Source organism: Cydia pomonella, chromosome 21 (genome assembly GCF_033807575.1).
Source record: "Cydia pomonella isolate Wapato2018A chromosome 21, ilCydPomo1, whole genome shotgun sequence".
In the NCBI taxonomy this organism is placed as follows: domain Eukaryota; kingdom Metazoa; phylum Arthropoda; class Insecta; order Lepidoptera; family Tortricidae; genus Cydia; species Cydia pomonella.
The window spans coordinates 10,412,532-10,435,778 of NC_084723.1; the positions used below are offsets into that span (position 1 = coordinate 10,412,532).

General features: G+C 36.5%; 1 protein-coding gene across 1 annotated transcript; it reads right to left on the reverse strand.

Moving 5' to 3' along the window:
* Window positions 1-969: 969 nt before the first annotated feature.
* On the reverse strand, window positions 970-23,131 carry LOC133529759 (homeobox protein slou). The gene is made up of 4 exons (XM_061867561.1): window positions 22,275-23,131; window positions 4,381-4,537; window positions 2,323-2,476; window positions 970-1,446 (listed from the first exon to the last, which is right to left on the reverse strand). The coding sequence occupies exons 1-4, from the start codon at window positions 22,552-22,554 to the stop codon at window positions 1,198-1,200; spliced, it is 840 nt and encodes a 279-aa protein (XP_061723545.1). The 5' UTR covers window positions 22,555-23,131; the 3' UTR covers window positions 970-1,197.
* Window positions 23,132-23,247: the final 116 nt, after the last annotated feature.

The following is a 23,247-nucleotide window of genomic DNA, read 5'->3' on the forward strand; positions in this document are numbered from 1 at the left end:
CACTATTTAAATCCCACATATTTAAATCCAGTATATCTCCTGCATCCTGTATGTGTTAAAAATGAAGCTGTTCCAATATAATGACTTATATAAATTAAACAAGCGGATTAATTTTATTTGTTTACGTTTAAAAATAGGTATTCAATTTGATTATTACTGTAATAGCCATTTAAAATATTATTTTACCTAAATTGATAATTAAAAGTAGGTACCCCTCACGAAATAAGTACTACTGAATTTTATACTTAGCAGTGTTTTTTAAAATGTACATGTATTTTACCTTCCTCGTATTAAAAATGAAAAGTAGAGTGTTTAACTCGGGTGCAAGGCACCATTTCATCATTTGGATCGTGGCTATATGCCGGACAGGTGCGTGTGTAAAACTTGTCAAAAAAGATAATATGACGGATGGATGTCTGAAATGTCACCGTATTTAAGAATCAATTAGCTTAAAAATTAGTTTTTTCTTCGTAAGAGTGATGAAAACATTGTGTGTATAACATATTTGTGTATTTATAGTGTGATTATCCATTTTATGTAACGTCCGCTAAACTAGCACAGGTCCGACGCTGACAGTGGTCACGGGCGTACTGGGGTACTGACGGTATTGCCGCGCAGGGTAACGTTTAGTAGACAAAATGTTGAATTCATAATTATGAATGAAAAATTTAACGCATCGATAAACTGACAAGCAAAATGTTAGAGTAACTTAAAAGCTATTGAATGAAGTAAATTTCATATTGATATTCATCATAGTACTTCTAAAATATCGAAATAAATACAGTTTTAAGCATATTTTCAAAGCAAAAATCTATCGAGAAAAAGATGAGCTATCGTGTTTCTGACAAGCATACGGCTAGTTCAAAGACTGAAGTTATACATACTAGAAAATAATCGATGAAATCCTTGTACAAGCCTGTAAATATCGATTTAAAAATAGCGCATTTTACTATACACCGCGCCTTAATCGAAGTTGAATGCTCTTAGGACTTGGTCAATCCTTCACCTAGGAGAATATCTCAAATAATGTTATTCATCACGACCACTGTCTCTTGAACACTTAAAATTAAAAGCTAGCTTAAAAAATACGTATCACAATCGAGTCATTCACTTAAACACAATTGCACTAATTCCATAACACTAGTTAGGTTCATCTTCCTTATCCCTAAGGTCCTGGGACCCTGGGCGCGCCCATAATCACGTGTGCGAGTGCCCAAGGGAGCCATGGGTATGGTGGTGGTTAGCGGCTAAATGGTGGAAGTACGGCGCGTAGGTTCCGGGGCCGGTGAAGGGGTACGGGACCCCGTGTGAGTATAGGAGGCCTCCAGGGTAAGCCCCGGACGGGAAGGCCCCTCCAGGGGGTGGGGGTACGGTGGGACTGTTGACGTCCATGCCTGGGTTCTGTTTTTTCCATTTCGTGCGGCGATTTTGGAACCAGATTTTTACCTGCGGAAAAAGACGATTTATAGATTTTTGTAAATGAAATAAAGTGGGAGTAGGTAACACAATGCTTTTTCCAAAACTGTAATAAGTGTAACTACATATTATTAAAATATCCCGACATGCCAACAAAATCTATTTCATGCCAAAAATGCCTTAGGAAAAAAAAAAATATTCCGACGAATTGAGAACCTCCTCCTTTTTTGAAGTCGGTTAAAAAGAGCTGATACTTTTCAAACTGCTGGGTCGATTTCTATCAAACATATAGCTAAGAAGTACCACAAGAGAACTCGCTTTCACGTAAACCGCATCGAAATCAGCCCATCTGTTGGAGAGCTACGATGCCACAGACAGACAAACATTGGCGTCAAACATATAACACCCCTCTTATGGCGTCGGGGGTTAAAAATTGTGTCATACATGTGTGAGTACTTTTCATTGTGCTTTGTCAGTTTATGTAGTAAAGAGAGGTATGGGCATTGTGAATGTCATCTCGCTTTGTGTGGTAGGGCACAGCGCAGCGGATGCCATTCCAGATCTAAAGCAGAGCCCAACTGGGGAAGTACCTCCACCTTACAGAAAAACCGCAGCCTAATAACACTAGACCCTAGGCTTCGGAGACTACTTACCATCAGACCGGCCGTATGCTTGTTTGCCACCGACGTAGTATAAAAAAAGAGAGGATTATAAAAGCTCGGGATTTTTAAATTAGGTACCACACTCACGCGTCCAATGGTTTATCGTCGTAACATCTGAAGGCCTATTATTCTGATTCTAGGGCGTTGTTAACCCTCTATCTTATCTTTATACTCTTTGTAGCGACATTTATATTTATTTTACAGCGTTTCCTGTAGTTGGATTAGAGATTTCTGCTACACTAACCTGAGTTTCAGTCAAGCTCAGACTCAGCGCCAGATTAAGCCGTTCACACACAGACAGGTAGCGTGTGGTCTTGAACTTGTTCTCCAAAGACACCAGCTGCTCGTACGTGAAAGCGGTGCGCGCGCGCCGCGGCTTCGTGCCACCTTTGCTGTCCCTACAACAATGGAAAAAAAGGTTAGTGGGATTATTTTTCAAATAGCATACCGCGCTTCTAACTGACGCAATATCGGGTCATCGGGTCAGGAAAGATTTTTTTTTGAAATTTTGAAATTTATCATTTGAAGGGTGAGGGTTGAGGAATTAAAAGAACGCTCCTCAAGATCGAAGTGATGGTAGGTAACGAAGATGGTGGAGAGTAATAACTTGATTGCAGATAGGTAACCGAAAAGCTTTAACTTTGAAGGAAAGCATCATAATTGTCCTATTAGATGTTGAATATTTTTAGTTTGTATGAAAGATGTATTATTTGCACATTTTCCTTCATAATAATTTTTGCTCTAAAAAAAAATGTTTCTGAATGTTCAATTTGAGCTCATTCAAATGATACCCCACTTGACTATTAAGGGGGGCAAAATTTCAAAGTCTAGATACTCACCCCCTTATTCATAAACGTCTGCTAAAGTTGACAAGCCGCTAAAAATCGTTTGTCCCTTTCCATCATACCAGTACGTCGGAAAGGGACAAACGGTTATTAGCGGCTTGTCAACTTTAGTAGACGTTTATCAATAAGGGGGTAAGACTATTAAATTTTGCCCCTTTTTAATATTGCTCATTTCCGATAGTTAATAAAAATAAAATAGAAAAAATAATACTTTCGATGTTTTTTTTGGGTTAGCGTTGTTCATGACAATCGATAGCTTGAGTAGTTCTCGAGATATTTAGCGATGTGACAGACGGACAGAGTCGCACCAATAAGGGTTCCTTTTGTACCTTTTTGGTACGGAGCCGTAACGGTACTAACGGTAAATGAAAAATACTACTACTACGGTTGCAATAGTGCTATCCAATTCTATATACAACTCTCCTGTGAATTGTGTATCATAATATATTTTAAGTATATATATTTAAATATTCATTTAGCCGGATTGGCATTGGCAGACAGACGGGCGCCGTAAATATTGTTTTACAGTAGGTACATATGGGGCTACTTTATAGCACTAGTGCGAGAAGTAGCATATTATGTTACTGTGTCGAACATTTAAAGGGCCATATGTACTGTAAAACGTTGTACGATACATGTGCGAATAGGTAATTCGCAACTCGTGTCGATTTAAAACACTCCCTTCGGTCGTGTTTTAATTTATCGCCACTCGTTTCGAATTTCCTATTTTTCGCACTTGTATCGTAATGTACTTTTATGATTGGTTTTAAGAGGCCGCAAAGTGTGGAGTAACGTTACACTTTAGGCCGCTCGTATACGTCTGTTGTTTTGTTTTCCTGGCTGTAGCTATCAGTAGACATATACAAAGCTGGACGTAGTCGCATAATATGGTCCGTTGCCCGGTGAAAACAACAGACGTGTACAAGCGGCCTAAAACGTCGGAGCCGTGCAAACAGTCTGATTTCATACACATGCCTTGTATTTTCTCTGAGGATATTTCGTCGTCCATAAGAGTGTAAAGATGAGAAGAGGAAGAAGCACATTGCAAAAAGATGCGATACCCTATCAAATCTAACAAGACTTATTTAGTAATTCAAATAAAAATTTAAAACTTAGATAAAATGATCGACCGTGATAGGACTTGACTTGAACTCTATACATCGATACGCTAGGGTTTGCACGACGGATCTGAAATATATGGGAAGATCCGCGGATGCGGATCCAGATTCGGATAATTTCATACTCGGAATGATCCGGATTGCAATACGCAGATACGCTTTATCGAGATGCGCTTGCTTTATCAGTTAAGCTACTAACGGGGCGTTTACACAAGCCGACAAAATTTAAATGTGTTTGATCCATAGGTCAACGGATCCCCAACTTTACAGCCGCTGTGAATGGCATTCTTTAAAAAAAATAAGGGTTCTTCATTAAAAAAGAAAAAAAACAAGACTCACCTACTAGAAGATCCGGACTTCCCCTTCTTGGAGCTGGGGCTCTTGGGATCCCCGTTCTCGTCGAGGTCCGACTGCGTGAGAAGATCGTCGTCCATGTTTGACGTTTGGTCATCTGTTTCCACCTCATCCGTCTCCAGGTCCGAGTGCTGCTGGTTGACTGCAACAATAGACAACTTAAGGTAAATATTGATGACATTGGAATCTGTAATAGCTGTCACTTTTATAAGTACCCGTAGAGTTGGCAGAACAGTTGCTAAGACAAAACTGTGACTTGATACCCAGCCGATTTTGCAAGCATACCTACTCACTCATCGGATTTGAGGCATTTACCGCTCAGCCCATAAGTTGTGAATGTGTGTGTGTGTATGTGTGTGTGTGTGTTGCGCGTAAACACGAGGAATTATAAATCGGCGTATTATAATACCGCAGTTTTATGTTAGCGATTCTACCTCTGCCTACTTTTCAACTCTGTGATTCTAAGATCTCTTAAGGTTCCTAACGATTCCTACGAATTATTTACCATTCTTCTTCTCCTTACGTGTCCTTACCATTTTAGTAGTAGTATTAGTAAACTCTTTATTGTACAAAAATACATATTAAAAGTAACATACAGTCAGTAAATAGTACATTACGATACAAGTGCGAAAAATAGGAAATTGGAAACGAGTGGCGATAAATTAAAACACGACCGAAGGGAGTGTTTTAAATCGACACGAGTTGCGAATTACCTATTTGCACATGTATCGTACAACGTTTTACAGTACATATGGCCTTTTAAATGTTCGACACAGTAACGTAATATGCTAATTTTCGCACTAGTGCGCTAAAGTAGCACCATATGTACTGTAAATTAGTATTTTGGCATTGATTTCAACCTGTGATTGGCTTAGAGCTTCAATCGAAGTTTTTCGAACGGGGATTAACTTGAATTGTTTTATTGCCAACTTTTTCAGTTTCAGCATGTTTTTAAACTATTATAAATAGTTTGGAAAACTGCCCTGGCTAAAATTGTAAACCAAGAAATCGTAGACATTTAATTAATAGTTTATGCGTCGTGTCAGCAATCAACAACAGGAAAAATCTTATAACCCCATCCTGTTCATAAATGCAAATCCCTAAAATAACGCTAAACTCTTTAATTCACACAATATTATTTCATCGCCATTAAAATATTTTCCAAATAGATTTATTATCATTCCAATAATGAAAACTAAACAGGCGTCATAAAACGAATATATCTTAAATTTTATCGTTTCCTCATAATCTCGGTTTCATAAAATTTTCATGTTTTTAAGATGATATAATAGACATTTCCGTTTCCTGCTCGCTTCGCAGTGTTGTATGCGAAATAGTTTTAAAACGGCTATTAATTTTTGATGTGGCAACATTGGCAGCAAATTTCTTACGTCCGGAAACATTAAAGTATAATTTACGACAGTTGTTCTGTGGAATAATAAAATTAGTGAAATGGTGTCGGGCACTTAGTGCGTGAGATGTCCGCTAAATTGACGGCTTTTAACGTCATCTGTGTAGATATTCTAAGGATTTCTGCGTAATTTGGCGTATATTTTTCTTATAGGTATTCGAGTGACTGAAATTAAAGCAATTAGCAAATTTACATCTATTCTATAGTAATAATTTTTTGAACGAAGTTCCTTATCGGACGGTTGGCGGATAGGGGCTAGGCGAAAAAACGTGTAAGATTCTTCCGTCACGGCCTTCTTTTGTTTAAATTCTTTTTTTTTAAATAAGAAGCATAATTTTACCAACTTACGTACTTACTTCCTATCTATAGTGTAGCAATTGACAAACAGCTGCTTAGAAACAGGTGGTAAGAGCCACGATCCGGGTTCGATGCCCGGACTTGCAAGCAGATATTACTTTTTGTATTGTTTTTGCACTTGAGCTTCATATTTTTTATTGACTTGGCGAGTGTGAATCTCGAGCTAAGCGTATCAGTTTCAGCTTGTACAAAAATGTTTTCTCATGTTTGGTTGTTCTCCCTGCCTGCAATGTCGCATTTCTAAACTGATTTGTGAAATTTTGTAAGGAGATTCGATACTTAATTATTATTTGGTCGATTACGTATTTTTTTGTAAGTATTTGTTAATCAATAATATAGGTAATAGGTTTATTTATAATAATATACCTAGTTCCAACCGAGTTATCCACGATACTCATGCATTTTTTACTTTTTAGGGTTCCGTAGTCAACTAGGAACCCTTATAGTTTCGCCATGTCCGTCTGTCTGTCTGTCTGTCTGTTTGTCTGTCTGTCTGTCTGTCTGTCTGTCTGTCCGAGGCTTTGCTCCGTGGTTGTTAGTGCTAGAAAGCTGAAATTCGGCATGGATATATAAATCAATAAAGCCGACAAATTCGTACAATAAAACCTAAATTTTTTTTTTTTAGGGTACCTTCCCTACACGTATAGTGGGGGTGAACATTTTTTTTTACTTCAACCCTACAGTGTGGGATATCGTTGGAAAGGTCTTTCAAAACTAAGGGGTCTTCAACAAACATTTCTTGATAAAGTGAATATATTCGGAGATAATTGCTCCGAAAGAAAAAAGAAATGTGTCCCCCCCCCTCTAACTTTTGAACCATAGGTCCAAAAAATATGAAATTAATCTTGGAAGTAGAGCTTAAGAAAGACATTAAATGAAAACTATAGCGGATATGATCAGTTTAGCTGTTTTTGAGTTATCGCAAAAAGTTTCCCCTTCATAGTAAAAAGACGTACACCCTCAGTTCATCCCTTGGTTAACAATCTACCATATTTTAAGCTCCAGTTTAGCTTATTGTGATGGAAGAGTAACTACGGAACCCTACTCTGAGCATGGCCCGACATGCTCTTGGCCGGTTTTTATTTTTATTATAAAATAGCATAGGGACTAACCAAGCTGACAATCGTTGATAGAAAACGCCAATCGCAACTTAAACATTATTTAAGTATTGAAATAGTCACGTGACTTTTCGTAGCATTTGTCATCCTGATAGTCTTTTTCTTTGGCGTTTGTCGATGTACGATTGTCATCGTGGCTAGGCCCTCAGAGCACTGACAACCTGTCGGTTGTCTATGCTAAGCTATCGCTTGAGGTGAGACAGTAACTCTGCAATTCTACGACGTTTCTATAAATTCTGCTAAAAGTTCTAAACAATTCGCTTCGACACTCCTTTCAGCAGCTCGTAATATTAGCAGCTTCGATACTTTATTAAACAAACAAAAACATATCGGAAACAGTACTTCGATACATCCAGCGAAAGGATGAAAGTACCAAAAATGACACGCTAAAACATACCCAAAAACGAAGTCATTATAGTTACAATTAAATTGCTTAAGGCGACTGTCAAAAATGAATCACTATATTCAATCGATTGTACACTTAAGTTCGATATAAATAAGGTTTACAGTTAAGCGCTTCATACAAAAGTATTTACGACTATTCAACATTAACCTGATTGTCCAGAGTCATCCGACACGAATTAACGCGATATAATTACGAGCAGATGTCGCGACTAACAAACCAAAACGACTTAATTAACTGAGTAGATTTATTGTAATTTCAACCTTGACATTATAGTTTAAAGTCGAAAATGCAGTGAGACGGGTTTTGTTTTAGGATCGTTTGGTATGGGACGTGTAAAAGTCATGGTGATGGATATAAGGCGCAAACTCGACTGCTTAGGCCGGAGTCCTTTAAAAGCAGTAAATGATGATGTGTTTATAGCTTTTCTTAACAAAGACACTTAATTGGATTTCAGTAAATGTTGCAGAGGATTTATTGTTACACATTTATATTGATTTTTTTAACAGACTTATTTGCAGGGGGAACTAGGAAAAAATAAACTAACAATACATATAGTAAACACCCCTATCTGGAGGTATAATAGACGTGGCATGAAAATTGAGACGTAAGCTACAAATCCTGTAGATAAGTAAGTATTTAACATGAGTTTTTAAACACTGGAAACAGTTTTTTTTTTGGAGGTATAATAGACGTGGCATGAAAATTGAGACGTAAACTATAAATCCTGTAGATAAGTAAGTATTTAACATGAGTTTTTAAACACTGGAAACATTTTTTTTTGGAGGTATAATAGACGTGGCATGAAAATTGAGAGGTAAGCTACAAATCCTGTAGATAAGTAAGTATTTAACATGAGTTTTTAAACACTGGAAACATTTTATCGTAACCAAAAATCATAAAGCTGCTTAAGTTTGACGTTTCATTAATTTCTATCTATTTTGTATTGGGTACTTGCCACATGTTGAATATTATAACAAAATTTAGCTAAATAGATAGAGAAATACAAGGCTCCAAAGTCATTTGATCCTCAGTAAAATCAAGATCGATTGACATTATTTACAACGAGCTGTCAAGTAGCCAATTGCGCCATAAGTAATGTCCGCCGTAACTGCAAAAAAAAACATAGTTTTAATTTGTTAATTACGTTGAAAGCAATTGCAGTATCTCTTAGGTACTAAACACTTGAGAAATAAAGAAGAAAAAGACGAATACGGCATTAAACTTTTATAGGTGTCAGTGAAATATAAAAAATACTCCAAATTAACTCTTAAACGTCACGTGATTGGTTATCGTGACTTACTATAAGAGCATTTTCACATTATCTGATCCGATCATAAAATCATAAAGTACCCATAAAATACTTTTTTTCATTTCAAAGCACTCTCTAACAGTAGTTTTTCTCCAAGAATCGTCCAACATCCGACACCGTGTCAATTTGCTATCTTACATAAAATCACAAAGTCTAGACACTAGTAAATCAGTGGCGCCGACGCCTAAGACAATCAAAACAAATAAATATGGCGGCGATCTGTCTGTCGTGCGCGCGCGCACGCATATCTTGTTAATTGATCGTGCCAAATAGAAACAGTGCAAGGAGAAAAAGTCTGACCACCTATTTGATCAAAGGAAAGTCTCTATTGTAGAGACTTTGATGGTTCGATTAAGTTAATTACTAAAACACTAGTAAGGTTAAGTTTTTCTGAAAAATGTTGTACCTATCGTTCTTATCACTGTGAAGTGCGAAACGCTATTAACTTTTCTTTTTATTTAAGTACCCAGATAATTACTAGAATGATCCAATTATATTGCCCCCATTCACCCTACAGATTTTACTAGTACAAAAGCATTTGGATTGTGAATTGGTCAATCGAACTATTATTTGGGTTTAAAACTCTGGAAAACAATCGTTTCCTCTGTGAACAACATAATAGTTAACGATTTAATTGTGATTATTATGGTGTTCATATTTTGATTCATCAATCTAGGACCTCTTAGGATATCAATTAAATAATTCAATTTAAAAATAATATCACAATTATATTTGTTCATACCGTTCCAGAATTCTAGATGGTTTGATTGAACATGCCTACAAAGGTTGGCTTCAAAGTCTATTTCCACAGAAAAATCATAATATAAACGTTTTTTACCCATTTTAGTATCTGAGATATACAAACATAGCATAGGTGGGTATTATGTACACTTACAGACATGAAGTATATTTATAGATAATACTCGTATCTATAAATATGCTATGTTTATTTCGGTATACAACAGTCTCAAAGACTACAGAGTACATTTAGCTATCAGATATATATATCGGAGTTAAATATCTGAACACGCTATTAGCATCTTGATAATAAAGGTTTTATTCAGATATTTGTGAACGTTTTGGTTGCTCCGATACATTTAATGGCGACCAAAGTGACCTGCACCCAATCCGAATAAAGCTGAGACATGCACCATGATCCCTACAACAGGCTAAGAGCTACTTTATCCCCCGTTGTCAACAAGCAGACATTTGTAGGCTTAGCTCCCCGTCGGGTTTACGTTACAAGTCCCCGTGAGGCGTCGACAGGGGTACCGCAATCGAAATTCGAAAATGTATCTGCATCTCTGTCAGAATTATACAAGTGCAACTGGGATTGACTTCGATTTTCGCGGTAGACATTCAGAGCCGAATTGGAAGGCTGAGTTTGATTGCTGACATTTGGAGAGTCGTTTGATGATTTGTTGAAGTGGGAATTGCCTGTCGCTTAAAGCAGACAAATGGACTTCACTGTGATCTGAGTTTAGAGAGTTGCCTCTAAAGCAAAGTTAGCAAAAGGACTAAAGGACGCTAATACCCTTGTGACGCATAGGAATCCTCAAATATGGTTTACTGAATTCTGTGAAACCATTCATTTTTACCGTTGTCATATGGACCGTATTGTTAATGATGGAAACATATTTGTGATTTTCAGAAAAAAAATTACAATATTTTGTGTGGTCCGTCGTATACCAATCTATCGAGTATATAGTTAAATATTGGAATATATTAGAAGGAAAAGTATTAAATGCTTGAAAATAACATAATGAAGGGACTTCCATAAATCAACGTGACTTAAAGAATCATCGGGTATACATGATTATGTATGATAAAGTATGCTACTGAGTAAGTTAGCCTGAAAACGGTTTACTTATCATTAAATGGTTCGGCATTAATCATAGTTTAAAAGATGCCACGTATTTCACCGATCAAGTTGGTCAACTAAGTAATCGAATTTCGGTAGTTTAAAAAATAGAAATAGGTAATTAATAGTTTGGCATCAAAAGCGTAGCCTTAAAATATTTCAATATGAGTAGTATTTTAATGCCGTTACCGCTTTTGTTCGCTTATTTAAGGCAAGTACCAGTTAATTTATTTGGCAACTGAATTATTATATTGAAGACTAATTGTGAAGCACATTTTAAAATGTAAAGAAAAAGCTAATGTAACCGAAAATTAAAAACGTATGGCAAAATAAGCTCAAAATACCTAGTACCAAAATTATTAAATAAAATTAGCTTACTAAGACTAAGTCCTAAATTAAACTAACTAAAGGTTTAGAAAACAAACTAAACTAACATATAAAATCGAGTAATTCGAGACTTACTAGAGTTACTCGTACCAGTTCCGCGTACCCAAACAACCTTCAATACATTTGCTATCCAAGAGACAATGACGAACAGCATAATCAAATACAGGAAATTGGCCGAGACAACCAACCAATAGCTTTTATTGTTATGTTTTTAAAGATACAAGAACATCATCGTTAAAAAAACCGTAACATAAAGTGTTAACACAATCTTTGTCATTTTACTTGTTTTGTTAATTAACGATACCGTAACACGTAAAAAAATCTTGAAAAAAAATTGAAACATTTGCGAAATACGTAATCATTATGATGGATAATAAGTACGAGTATAATAATCCTATCCCAAACGACCGTAGGTAGGTTACGCTTATACCACGAGTTTTAGATTATCTATATGCATGTTAAGTTTAACGAGCCCTCCTCCGATGACCCAGATTGTCCCAAATTGAGTATATTTTGACCAATTTCCCGAAGAGAAATTATTCCTTATTTTCCTACTTTATTATACTCGTATCACGTATACTAACATACTTTCGTTTAGATTTTTCTATATGTCGTGGCCAGATCTTAGAATTAATCATTTAATGATGTGGCAATCATTTCATGAAATGATCGGTTGGCCACATCATGAAAAAGTCAAACCTAACCTCCATATCATGAAGTGATCAATTCTTAAATGACATTTCATAAACTGATCAAATTCTATGATCTATCCACGACATATATTACACAGCTTTAAAGGGAGACAAGACGACGAAAGGCGAGCTCATTTCCTTGATATAAACCCGTGGCCCTCAAAACAGTAGTTTCAGTAATCATCTCCGTCTGCAAATCGATGGAGCAACGTACAAATTAACTCAAAAGCGTTCATACCGCTCAGCGTAACTGCTAACATGGGACCCAAATTACACTTCGCCATTTTCTTCATTTAACAAATTGATCGTCTGTTTGCTTTCCTTCTCCGTTCCTAATGTAACCTTAAATCAAAAGGTACATGGTTGAAAATAGCTCGGGTTTATATTAAAGCATTGTTGAGAACGCTTACGCCCAAAAGATAAGAAGGGGGTGAGGAATTTTATACCTTAAGTTTTGGTGTTAAGAGTGATGATGGCTTGGGGGTGGGAGTAGGGGGTTGCGGTCCAAGTTTGTAATTAATAAAGCCTCTCGATTACAAGGGAGGGTGCGGTTGGCTCTGATTTTCAGAGTATCGTCGGCATGCAGTTTTGCCGTCGCGGTACTTGGTAGTTCTGATTGATGTTTGTATTCAACTTTAGAGAAGGTTTGTGTCCTATAGATAAAGCTCTATAAGTAGATGAGATAGGTAGGAGGGACGCTAGCAAGATGCTCTAGCTAGAAAGTTTACTCCACTGAACATAGATAGTAAATAAATATGATACTTTTGAGGTGTAGTTTGATCAGCTGCTTTTGAAGCTGACTGTACACACTTTTCATTTCATTGCCACCGTGAATATTGTAGCAATAGAGTACCAGGATGTGCCTCCCATGTTTAATATAATAATTTTTAGCTGCATGATTTATATTTGGTACCTACATTATTTGGAAGATGTCTATAAATCGAGATGTTCGACGTTTGGCTTCGTTAAGTATTCTGAGAACAGCCTGGCGAAAAATTCATCCGACGGACTCTTGAATAGTTGAATTGAATTGAAATACATTTTTACATTTTTTTTTTATACAATTATACAAGTATCCATTTATTTATCTGTTTTTTATTCTTATTAGATTTCTTCTTCCTTGTCCGGCTGTCTTTAACATATGCCTCCTCCAGGCGCCGCCACTCCTTGCGGTTTTTTGAGAGTCTTCTCCAGTTTTCAGGAAAATCATCTTCCCATCTCTTGTATGGTTTACATTGGGGTCTTTTCTCTCCTCTTGGGTACCATTCTGTGACATCTTTTGTCCATTTATCCTTTTGTGAGCGCATCGTGTGCCCTGTCCATTTCCATTTGAGTGTTTGGATTCTCTCTTTTCCAGAGAATCCCAGACTTCTGAATAACTATAGGTATACTTATAAAATAGTTATCTACCACAAGAAACAACGTAGAGCTATACACAATATACTTATCATGTTTATTTCACAGTTTCGTTACGTCATGTATGTACTTACGGGTTGCAGTTCAAAATATTTTTCTTCCCCTATTTCAGCTCTTATATTCCTTTCGCGATATCAAAATCTACTTCCCCCATTCAAAATATTCCCAAAAACAAACAACGATCGTTTCTCAACCCTTACAAACTTCCGAGCACCCCGGAGCAAACGTCAAAGTATTTATTACTCCGGAAGTTGTTAACGAACGGCTTACTTCCGGTGACTTTTTAATTACGGGGGAAATTAGGTGAAAACGCTCCGCGCGTACCGAATGCTAATTTGTGGCTGGGTTACGTTTTTGGGTGATTTTAAACTCGAAACAGCGGTAATCTTAGTACAACGTAATATAGCAGTATCTAACTACGACTATTGGTAGACCTCTCTTTCAAAGACAGCAAAAAAGATGTATGTTAGGTATCACGCAAAATAGCGAAATCTCATGGTTCATATAGATGGTAAGTAGTAGGTAGGTAGGTAGGTAAGCCTCGTTTTGAAGAGGAAATACACGCTGAGCCCCTGCTCAGATTTGAAAATTTTAGGCAAATATCTCCGTCGCGCTTCAAAAAGTAGTGCGATAACGACAGCTGCAGCTTAGGCGAACAATCCTGCGTAACAAAATCTCATAAATCGAGATTTCTTTCTCGAAGTTTTCCTCATCTAAAACTTAACCAATCGTAAAGAAATTTTGGGAACGGAATGAGAACGAAATTATCTGTGTCGGACCATTTCGATTTTTGCGTTGCGTGCAGCCAAACTGTCGAATGCACGACACACGACACGACATATGACGATACGACAAACATACTAAGGTTAGTTCGAAGTTCGAATGAGTTTAGTTATATAATTGAGATCTCGCAGCCAAATAATAAGCAGAAATTTTTGCCGCCCCAACGCCTCACCGGCCATCCCTCTCCTGCCTAAACACCCGGCAAAAAAGCCATTCCTAAACACGAGACGATCGTCGCTTTTATCCTAATGTGACTGGTCATATACCATAGTTCTCATAGGTTAGGGCATCTGCTTACCAGTAGGCGAGAAAAACCTTCTTTTAAGGCCATTATGGAACCGTAAATACCAACCAAGTTACATAAGTAGGAAAGTTTAGAGTAAAAATGTAGTAAAGCCATATAAGCAGAAAACTTGCCGCCCCCGGTAAGGCACCGGCCATTGCTCTCCTGCCTAAACACCCGGCAAATAGGGCGCTCCTAAACGCGAGACGCTTGACCCTCGCTTACTCACCTTTTCTTTTTATTTGACTGAGCAAGGAACAAATCTTAGCGCAAAAAGGATAATAAAATAATCGTTAGATTCGTTTAGACGAGTCTAATTTCACGGATTGGTGCGCAAAGGGTCGGTAATCCCCGTCTCTCTCTGTCTTTACTAGACGTGTGTGTTGTCTCGCTCTGTCGACCAATCGTCGGGCAAGCAGATTCCTGTTCTTATTTTCACTGTTTGCGGGTTGGTGAGGTTTGAAGGTGCAGGGGCGATTTTCCGTTGCATATTATACGAGTAGAGATGTGATGTTCTTAGAGAATATTTCTGTCTATCAAATCAAAATTAAAAAAATAAAGATTTGTAAATATTTCAAAAGTTTCATGTCTTATCAATTCTTCTTCAGTGAGTAGATACATAAGTAAAGTCACGTCTGAAAATATCGATACGGACAAAGTGCCAAAAATATGTACACACTGCCTTAAGCTACTGTCTTTTGGCATTTTGTCCGTATCGATATTTTAGACGTGACTGTACCTAAATAGGTATCACCTACAAAATAAATCAAAATGAATTGCTTTCGTTCTTGGTATTAATGATAATAACCTACATTGGACATAATTCTCGAAAGTGGTTTTATAATCGTTAATATTTATCTCAAAATACCCACTATTTTCCAAAAACCTTAACGAAAAAAACTCTTATGCCAGAAACCTATAAACCTTAGGTTATTGACTCCGATTTCCTCACTTAATCGGTCAGTATCAAAGACCGAACGTCAAAATTCGCAAATTGCAGGCATCTTTCTCTTTTACTCCAATCAAGCATAGTTAAAGTGACAGATAAAGATTCCCGCAATTTGCGAACTTCGGTGTCCGCGATAGGCCCTCAGATCTCAAAGATTATTTTAGGTACAGATTGTAGTTTAATATCGGAATAATTATAAAAACACAATAGGTACGTATTTCTAACACAATAACAGCTAAATTCAGATAATATTCTCACGTTGTTATTGCAATAAATATTCCTGTTATTTCTGAAAATTTTCTCCAAAAAGAAATATTTGAGGTACATCACTAGTGCAGGGGCGATATTCCATTGCATATTATACGAGGCCGATGGAGCCCAAATTGTGCTCGCCTGTGTAAATATTTAGTTCGGGTTTTATTATCGAGTTTGTTTGAAGTATGTAAGTCAGCTACAAGTTATAAAAGGGGCTCGGTGGAAATAAAAAAGTCTTGTAGGTATGTCTTATTATTATTTTTTTTTTTTTTATACCACGACGGTGGCAAACAAGCATACGGCCCGCCTGATGGTAAGCAGTCACTGTAGCCTATGGACGCCTGCAACACCAGAGGCATTACATGCGCGTTGCCGACCCTTTAAAAACCTGTACACTCCTTTTTTGAAGAACCCCATACTGTAGCCCCTCGGGAAAACCTCGGCAGGAAGCTCATTCCACAGCCGAAGCGTTATACATATTGTATATATTTTTTTAAAATTTATTGAACAAATTTACAAAAAAGAGTACAAATGGCGGACATAACCCTTAAGACATTCTCTACCAGTCAACCATTGGGCTAAACAGAGACAGTTTGGTGCAGGATTGCAAAAAGTGGGTATGAGAATAGACAGACAAGCATTCGGGGGGTGGCAGTCATTAAGGGTAGTCGATTTTGTAACGATGCTGATTGAAGAATAAATATATAATATCAGAAATCTATTCTCAACCATGGTTAGACCGCATCCCTCGTTACAGTACATAACATACATAAATACAAGTGATCTAAAGTCAAATAGCGGAAACAATATAACACAGATAAGCAGATGAACGATCTCTTCACATGGTTGGCCTAATATACGTTGCATCCCCTTCGTTTCCCTGTTAAACAACAGAGATGCAACGTTACGGCCAAGTAGCCATAGCCATTGGGCAGATCAAAGGCTTTGGCAGCTCGCTGTTATCAAATTGAATCTAAAGCTTGGATGCTTCGCAATAACTGCTTTACGGGATTTACGGAAGTAGTAAAAATATTGTACCTACGTACGTACGTTGTGCTTAGATAATCTAATAGAATCTGACACATGTGTATAATATTACATATTGGGTAGTTAAACATTTTGGGGAAAGTCGGCTATATTCGTACCGTCGCATCGGTTAAACCGTGCCGCTAGTAATTTTACAAAATAATTGGCATAACTCTTGAATCCGAAGTTGGTTATTAACATATTTTGGCTTTGGTGACGTCTAGTTGGTTGTTTTTTTTTTTCGGTTTACCTATACTTAATCATTGTTTTACCCTTGAATAAAAATAAAGATTACTACAGGTTAGGAGATATAGTTGAAATTACGTTTATTTTTGGAATACATTTTGAATCAGATTTAAATAAATGTGTTTTTTTTTTTAATTTTTTGTGGTTGTTTTGAATATACCTATTACATAAAATTTAATGCAGTTTAACTATAATTGTGCCGTTCTCGAGAATGTTCTCCGTTTACTATAGGGAATGGTCTCGTAAGAGAACATTCCCCATACAAACTGAGAACGTTCTCGAGAACGGCACAACTATAAGTTTAACCAACATTTAGCATATATTATATGTAATAAATAATAGGAAAAATAGTTAAACGACACTGACTTACGAAGCAAAAAACATAAAATTCTGTGATACCTATCGGTACTGAAATCTCCATGAATTATTTTGACATCTATTTGACAATCTGTTTAAAGATCAAATACAACGTTTAAAAATATGAGCATCAAATCATCGGGAACAGACGCCACTTTTGTACATCTGCTCCGTTGACAGAGTTACTGTTTCCGGACTGACTGACCGGACCGGAGAGAGTCTCTCAATACAATTCGAACGTACTTACACTAACATCAGAATGATGAAGCCATTCAGTTATCGTGCATTTCGCTTGTACCTGTCCGTACATGTATAGGCGTGAGCGATACACATGATACCTAAATTGCATCATTCTGACGTCAGTTAAATTGGCCTGTATAAAACTTTCGCGTTTTGAACAGATATTAAAACATAATTAATTCGGGTCTATCATGAATTTTTATTGTTGTGTCGTGGACCTGGGAAACGTGCGTCAAAATGTCGGAAACACACACTATTATTTTTTGCCTAAATTAATTAAAATACTTGATTGTGGAGAAATGATACGATATAAATTAAATCATCAGGGAAACCAAACGAGAAACGCCACCTCTGTACATCTGTCGCGTTGACAGCGTTACAGTTTCCGGACTGTCAACGGACCGGCCACTTCTCTTCGAGTAATATTTATATGTCATAATGATGTACAGGAAGAAAATAAAGGAAAACAAAGGAAGATGCAGTAAAAACTAGAATGTACATAATAAGAATTAGTGCTACTTAAGAATAAAATAATTTAATATTTTTAAATAATAATAACCTACATAAACTTAAAACTTTACGAGCCTAAGCCGTAAATATCTTGGTTTTTTTTTTACTTATACTTAGTTACAATACATCAATTGTATAAATTAGGTTAACAGGTTAGGTTAAGTCCTGTTAGGTACCTGATATTTTTGTTTTGAAAAGAGTTATCGGTGTGCAGTAGTTCGGTTTTGTTGTACCTACTTAAACAACTTAGGAATGGGGAAGTTAATAAGTATGCTATTGTATGTGGAATTTATGGAATCAACTCAATAGACACTACAAATTTAAATACATAAAATAAAATATAAACAACATTTCACCCCCTAAATGCATTAGTATACCAATTCTGTCTCTATTCCGCCGCGAAACGTAAAAACAACCGACGCACCACTATTTTGTAAGCATCTTCAACAGCCAAAATCAAAGTAATTAAAATTCTTCAAAAACGGGACGTTTGTCAAAAAAAGTTTATTGTACACGTAATTGGTTCTCCCAGTTCCAGCAGATCAGTTAGACAGGCGTGACAACCAAAACAAGCAAGATGGCAGTAAATCCGAGTCCGTAAATAATGGTCAATTAGGTTATATCACCGTCGTTAGTTAGCTGCTTAATCTTGCATTAAATCTACATCAATAGATACTTACCTATAGTGCGACATAAAATATTAGAAATTAAATAAAATTAAACAAAAAAAACATATGCTAAGTTGTAGTCATTTTACATCAAAAATGTGAGAAAGTTTTATGTCACTGCAGAGCTTAAGCAGTCAACGTTATATTACTTTATTTTAAATCGGAAAATATTTACATTTTAATAATTTATCATATCTATCGGTTACCGACGGTAGCGTACCGTGAATCGAGGTTATATTGCACTAAATTGTACGTGCGTGCGTCCAAATAAAAACAATTTTAAATAGAATGTAGTGTAATTAATTGAACCGTTTTTGTAATAGTTATGCTAGTAGTTGGAGATAGCATAGTTTCTAAATTTAATTAACACCGCCATGGCTACACACAGAGACATTATTTATGACATATTTTGACGCAATCATAAATTAGTCATCCCTTAAATTTCCTCAAATTTTTAGCAAGTAAAGTACTCCCAACTAACGGTTACATTACCGGTATGTATTATATCGAGTAATCCCGTTTCCAGAAACTTAATTCAAAGGATCCGCCGGCGCGGCGTTGGATTTAATTTTCCACCCGAAAAAACGAATTAGGTAGTAAAGCCATATTTACCCATTTTCTAATAAGTAGTACTTAGAACTTAATTAATTGTAAGAAAGAAGTTTCTTTCCCATGAAGGATGACTATGAGGTCAAATGAAAGAGTTTATAAAATTCGCTTGATACGTTACTCGTTATTCGTATTCATTTACGATTATAAGCGTAGAGTTAAATGGTAACTCCTAGTGTTCTGAGAATATGTAAATAAATATATTTTTGTCACGCAGCGGGGAACCCTTTTGTCCATCTATATTGTAACAGTATAAAGTACCTACTACCTATGCTTGCTTGAGCTGCTGAGGTAAAAATAAACTCTTAGTCTTGTTTAAAAATGTAGTAATTCACTGTGATTAAAAGCTACACCTTGTAACATAATCAAAATCATTAATAAGACAGCTGTTAACACATAATATTGGTTTTAAATTGAGTCGTTAAAATTACCGGTAGTTGAAATCAACAATACCTATTAGTTATTACTCCCGCTTTATAAAATAGATTGAGTACGTGACACCGCTTAAACTATTTATTAACAAAAAGGTACAATGCACTCCTCAAATATATATAAGTATGATTTTGAGCTTTAATGGTATATCAATAAGCGATTAAATATATCAATTTCAAGTTTTTCACACGCACGACTCAAGTGGTGTCGTGTCAAAGTTGATGTCTCAATTATGAACGTGAGCGTGCAAGCGTGTGGTACAATGTAAACTATTTATAAATTTATTTTTTGCGGTCATGCTGTAGCGACACTTTCGGCCTGATTCGAACTTTAAGATACGTCAAATTAGATCTAGATACAATATGGATCGGGTCGGTACAAAAACGTAATTTTTTCCGTTTTTTTCGCTGAATTACATCGGAAATAGTAAATCAGAATTTCAGTTATTAGTATCTGAGAATAATGGGGTCCATGCTGCAGGCCGAACTTTTGGACAAGGTGTACGTTTTGTAATTGGGGTTTTATAGGTAAGTATAAATAAATAAATAATAAATAAATATTATAGAACATTATTACACAAATTGACTAAGTCCCACAGAAAGCTCAATAAGGCTTGTGTTGAGGGTACGTAGGCAACGATATATATTATATATAAATATTTATAAATACTTAAATACATAGAAAACACCCATGACTCAGGAACAAATATCCATGCTCATCACACGAATAAATGCCCTTACCAGGATTTGAACCCGGAACCATCGGCTTCGTAGGCAGGGTCACTATCCACTAGGCCAAACTGGTCGTCGAATCGAAAGTATAGTTTTATATTCTTATTGTTAGTTTATTTGTTTAATTTCATGAAAGACGACACCTTTGCATTGATATCAAAAATAAACGAATTTCTATCACAAACGTCGAAATAAAAATAAAATAATCGTAATAATAATGTTAAAAAAAATAGGTACAAATAAAATCAAATTGTAGCTCCAATAAGGATTAATAAGGATAAGTTTGCTGTATTTAATTTTAGTTCTAGTTTTAACATACCTAAATATTTTAATATGTATTCTTTTTTATCGAATTACCTTACCGCACTAGGGTGGTAAAGTAGCACCATATGTACTGTAAATAATAAGTACCCATATGTACTGTAGGAACGGAAGCTGCCTGCTCTCCCCTCTCTGTATTTACTCATAATAACAACAACTTCTTCACCGCACAATAAATATGATCCAATAAGAATCCAAGTAACTTTGCTAACCGCGCGGCACCCTGCCGAATGCTTGTAAAATCCACCCTTATTGGAGTCCTCTTTATTTTTATTTAGGTACCTACTACCTTTTCCGTTTCTATTTTCTTTTACTGCAGTAAAATTGAAATCTTTGGCTTTAAACTAACCTGTCAAATGCAATTTAAGATAAAATACATACCTACCAAATTTTAATCTAGGTACCCTAGGTAGGGTTTTAATCTGGGTAAGTAGTCATAGTTAGGACCTAAATTCACAAAAGAAATAAAAATTATTACGTACATATATTATTACCCATAACCGTAACTAATCCGATAACGAAGGTTCTAGGGATAAAGTAAAGTAAAAGTTTATTGCCAAAACTAGAAATCATCTTTCCTTAAACATTACAAATTATAAGAAATTGAAAAAACAAGACATTAAACATAACATAATAGGTCCCTACATAATTTAATTTAATTTCATATCGTTAAGGCAATGGGTACCAGTCTCAGCCTATGCTAGAATGTGGTATACCTATATCCAGCGCTGATTTTCAGCCTGGTCCCTATATAAGTTCCGGCCCGATTCGAACCTAGGTGTCTTAAACGTCAAATATTGGGTACGATATGGACCGGATATGTCAGTGTCAGTGACGTTTTTGTTTGAAGAAACGTGACTTTTGACACTGACATATCCGATCCATATCGTATCTAGATCTAATATTTGACGTATCTTGAAAGTTCGAATCGGGCCGCGCCTTTCTATTTTCTAATGTGTATCTGCTGTTACCAATCCTTGTTTCGTGTTCCGTTACAATAAATTGTTCATTACCTACTTACTCACTTATGTACATCTCTACACCTAAAATGTCCTATAATATAATATTTATTTATTTATTTTATTTAAGATGTGTCTAAATTTTTTGTAGTTTGACATCAAATTTTAAACTTACTTTATTGTATCTAAGTTTTAACACAAGTGGCAGGTTTAACTTGGGGCAGAGTAGCCACAGACAGGCTAGAATGGAGAAGACTGGCCTTTGCCACTTGGCAACCAGATGAGCAACAATGGAAAAAGAATGAAATATAGGAATATTAGACGGCATCTGACTAAAAGGCTTATAATAAATAAATATTGTATCCAAACCAAACAACAAAATTGTACAAGTAACTAATTAATACCCACCTACTTTAAATACTTAGCTACTAAACTTGTCACCGGTATGTAGATTTTAAGATGATAATTTAGTGTACCTACTTAACAAACCAATAGGAATATTGCATGTCAACGAAAATAAAGAAACAATGAAGTCTCTAGAAGAAAAACTCACCTGAATCACTGTCATCTCTATCATAATGCGGTCTCCAATACTGCTCGTCGTATCTCAACGGCACCTCCGACTTTCCAGTAAACTTATTAGGGTCTAGAATATTTTCTACCGAAAACGCTATCGCCGGCCTCTCCGGCGGCCTCGTGAGGCCTAGCCTCCTCGTTAAATCCACAGGCGCGGCCTCTTCAACGCCCACTACATCCACTTCAGCCCCCGCTTCGGCCTCTGCTTCATCCTCTCGCCTTTCTTCTGACCCTCGCGCCATCGCAAGCATCGTCATAGCAAGGCCTATATGTAAACTATGTACATCTGTCTGGATAAATATCTCGTGCTCAGTCAGTTTGAAAAAAGTTAGTTTATAAAGCACTATCACATGACACTTTAGAAAAAAGTTTGTATTGTAAAGCGTATGGACACTGTAATCCAGTCCGTCTATCGGGAGCGTTCGGTACCAACTGAAACGGGAGTCGCGCGAGGCGGGGACTTCGGTGGGCTAGGAGGGGGCTGCGCTGCGATTGGCGGCGGACCCCGAGGCGTGCCAGGGGTGGGGAGACGTAATCGAGCAATAAGGTTTAAACAATTTCGTTTAATACGCTGAATTATGTAAGAGAGCGGCGGCAAGTAATCGGGCGCGAGCGATAAGGCCATTTGCGAGACTTCGTTACGTATTAATGGGCCAGGAAATTGACTTATGAATATTAGAGGCGGTGGTTGGAGTTCGCGGCCGCGCTGTTTGTAATGGCCGACACCGTTAAACTGTTTGACAACACGCGTCGTAAATGCTGAAACAATACTGACTATTAGGCTTGATTTTTAGACGCCAGAGTACAGAAATATTTGTCATATAAAGATCATGATCATCTCACGTGAGGTCGTATATGTAGGATAGAAATAAAGATAAAATTAAAGTTCCCTTGCCTTATAATTAGCTGATAATTGAAGATTATTTTGGTAATTTGACATGAATAATGAC